This window comes from Apium graveolens, chromosome 6, assembly GCF_009905375.1.
Source record: "Apium graveolens cultivar Ventura chromosome 6, ASM990537v1, whole genome shotgun sequence".
NCBI classification, from domain to species: Eukaryota; Viridiplantae; Streptophyta; class Magnoliopsida; order Apiales; family Apiaceae; genus Apium; species Apium graveolens.
In genome coordinates this window covers 290769150-290770755 of record NC_133652.1, presented here as the reverse complement: position 1 = coordinate 290770755, position 1606 = coordinate 290769150, and the positions used below count along the sequence as shown (strand labels likewise).

General features: G+C 42.7%; 1 protein-coding gene across 1 annotated transcript; it reads left to right on the top strand.

The window, feature by feature from the left end:
* Positions 1-235: 235 nt before the first annotated feature.
* LOC141666208 (uncharacterized) lies at positions 236-919 on the top strand. Its single transcript, XM_074472202.1, has one exon. It carries the CDS (start codon positions 236-238, stop codon positions 917-919), a length of 684 nt encoding a protein of 227 aa, XP_074328303.1.
* The last annotated feature ends 687 nt before the right edge of the window (positions 920-1606 follow it).

Genomic DNA, 1606 nt, shown 5'->3' with positions numbered 1-1606 from the left:
TTATTAGAGGTGGTAGAGAAAAATAAAGAAGTGCATTCAAGATAGGAGTTTGTTCATATTTTGTAGCAGTAGTTGATAGGATTTTTATAATTATGCTTTGTAACTGTTATTGAAGAACTTAACATGAGAAAAACATTCTTCAAAGCAACAAAACAGAGTGTGTGTGTTGACATTAGTGCTACATCTGGTATCAGAGCCTCAGCAATCAGCTAGAAGACATGCTCAGCAATTCGCCATGGAAACAAACAAACCCAAGGAGACTTCGTTTGGTGTGAGTTATCCAATGCTTACAAAGACTAACTATGCTGCGTGGTCTCTCAAAATGAGAGTATTCATGCAAGCATACGGGGTGTGGGAGGCGATCGAACAAAAGGGAGAGAAGGCTGTGGTCGATGATAAAATGGACAAAAAGGTTTTGGCTGTCATATACCAAGGCATTCCAGAGGAGATTTTACTCGCTTTGGCTGAGAAGAAAACGTCAAAAGGTGCTTGGAACGCCATCAAAATAATGAGCTTGGGAGCTGACAAAGTAAAGGCAGCAAAGTCTCAGACACTGAACGGTGAATTCGAAGCCCTGAGCATGAAGGAAAGTGAGTCGCCAGATGATTTCTATTTGAAATTACACGGTCTGGTAACAAACATAAGGGCACTAGGTGAGATGATGGAAGAAAGTTATGTGGTTAAGAAGCTTCTAAGAGCTGTTCCTTCACGATTTCTCCATATTGCATCAGTGATCGAGCAATTTGGAAAATTAGAAGAGATGTCAGTAGAAGAGGTGGTGGGCTCGTTAAAGGCCCATGAGGAACATGTTCGAGGCCAAATAGACACAGGGGCAGGCCAAGGACAACTTATGTTGACTAAAGAGGAATGTAAGCGAAGGGAAAACCAAGAGGGTAAATTACTGTTGACTCGTGAATAATGGATGAAATGAAACAACAAAGGAGGGAATGAGTACAAGGGCAAGGAACCAGCTCGTGGGATACGTGACAGGAGCAAAGTACGTTGCTTCAATTGCCAGGGACTTGGGCATTTCGCTGCAGAGTGCAGGAAACCCCGTCGTGACAGAGAGATGGGTAAGGAGGTAAACCTGTCATAAATACAAGGAGATGAGCCGGCCTTGTTGGTGGCCGAAATCGAGAATAAAGAGAAAGTTAGCATGTTGGTAAAGGAGGGAAACGTGTTCCCAAAGCTGCGAGCAAAGGGCGAGTCACAAAGACGATCACAAGTGTGGTACCTGGACAATGGAGCCAGCAACCACATGACTGGCGAAGAAGGGAAATTCAAAACTTTGGACAAAAGCGTGATAGGACAGGTTAAATTTGGTGATGGGTCTGTGGTGTACATAAGAGGGAAGGGAGATATCTCATTCAAGTGTAAGAACGGGGAAGACAGAGTGTTCATAGACGTTTAATTCATACCCGACATTTGCAACAACATAATAAGCTTGGGACAATTGTCCGAGGATGGAAATAAAATTGTGATGGATGGAGAGTACCTGTGGGTCTATGAATAAAGTGGGAGAAAATTAATGAAGGTGAAAAAGTCTGAGAATCGCTTGTACAAAATTAGCCTTAAAGACAATGGCCCTATATGTTTGATGGCAAAA

Coding starts and splice junctions, on each gene's coding strand:
- LOC141666208 (XM_074472202.1), top strand. CDS start 236: ATGGAAACAAACAAACCCAAGGAGACTTCGTTTGGTGTGAGTTATCCA.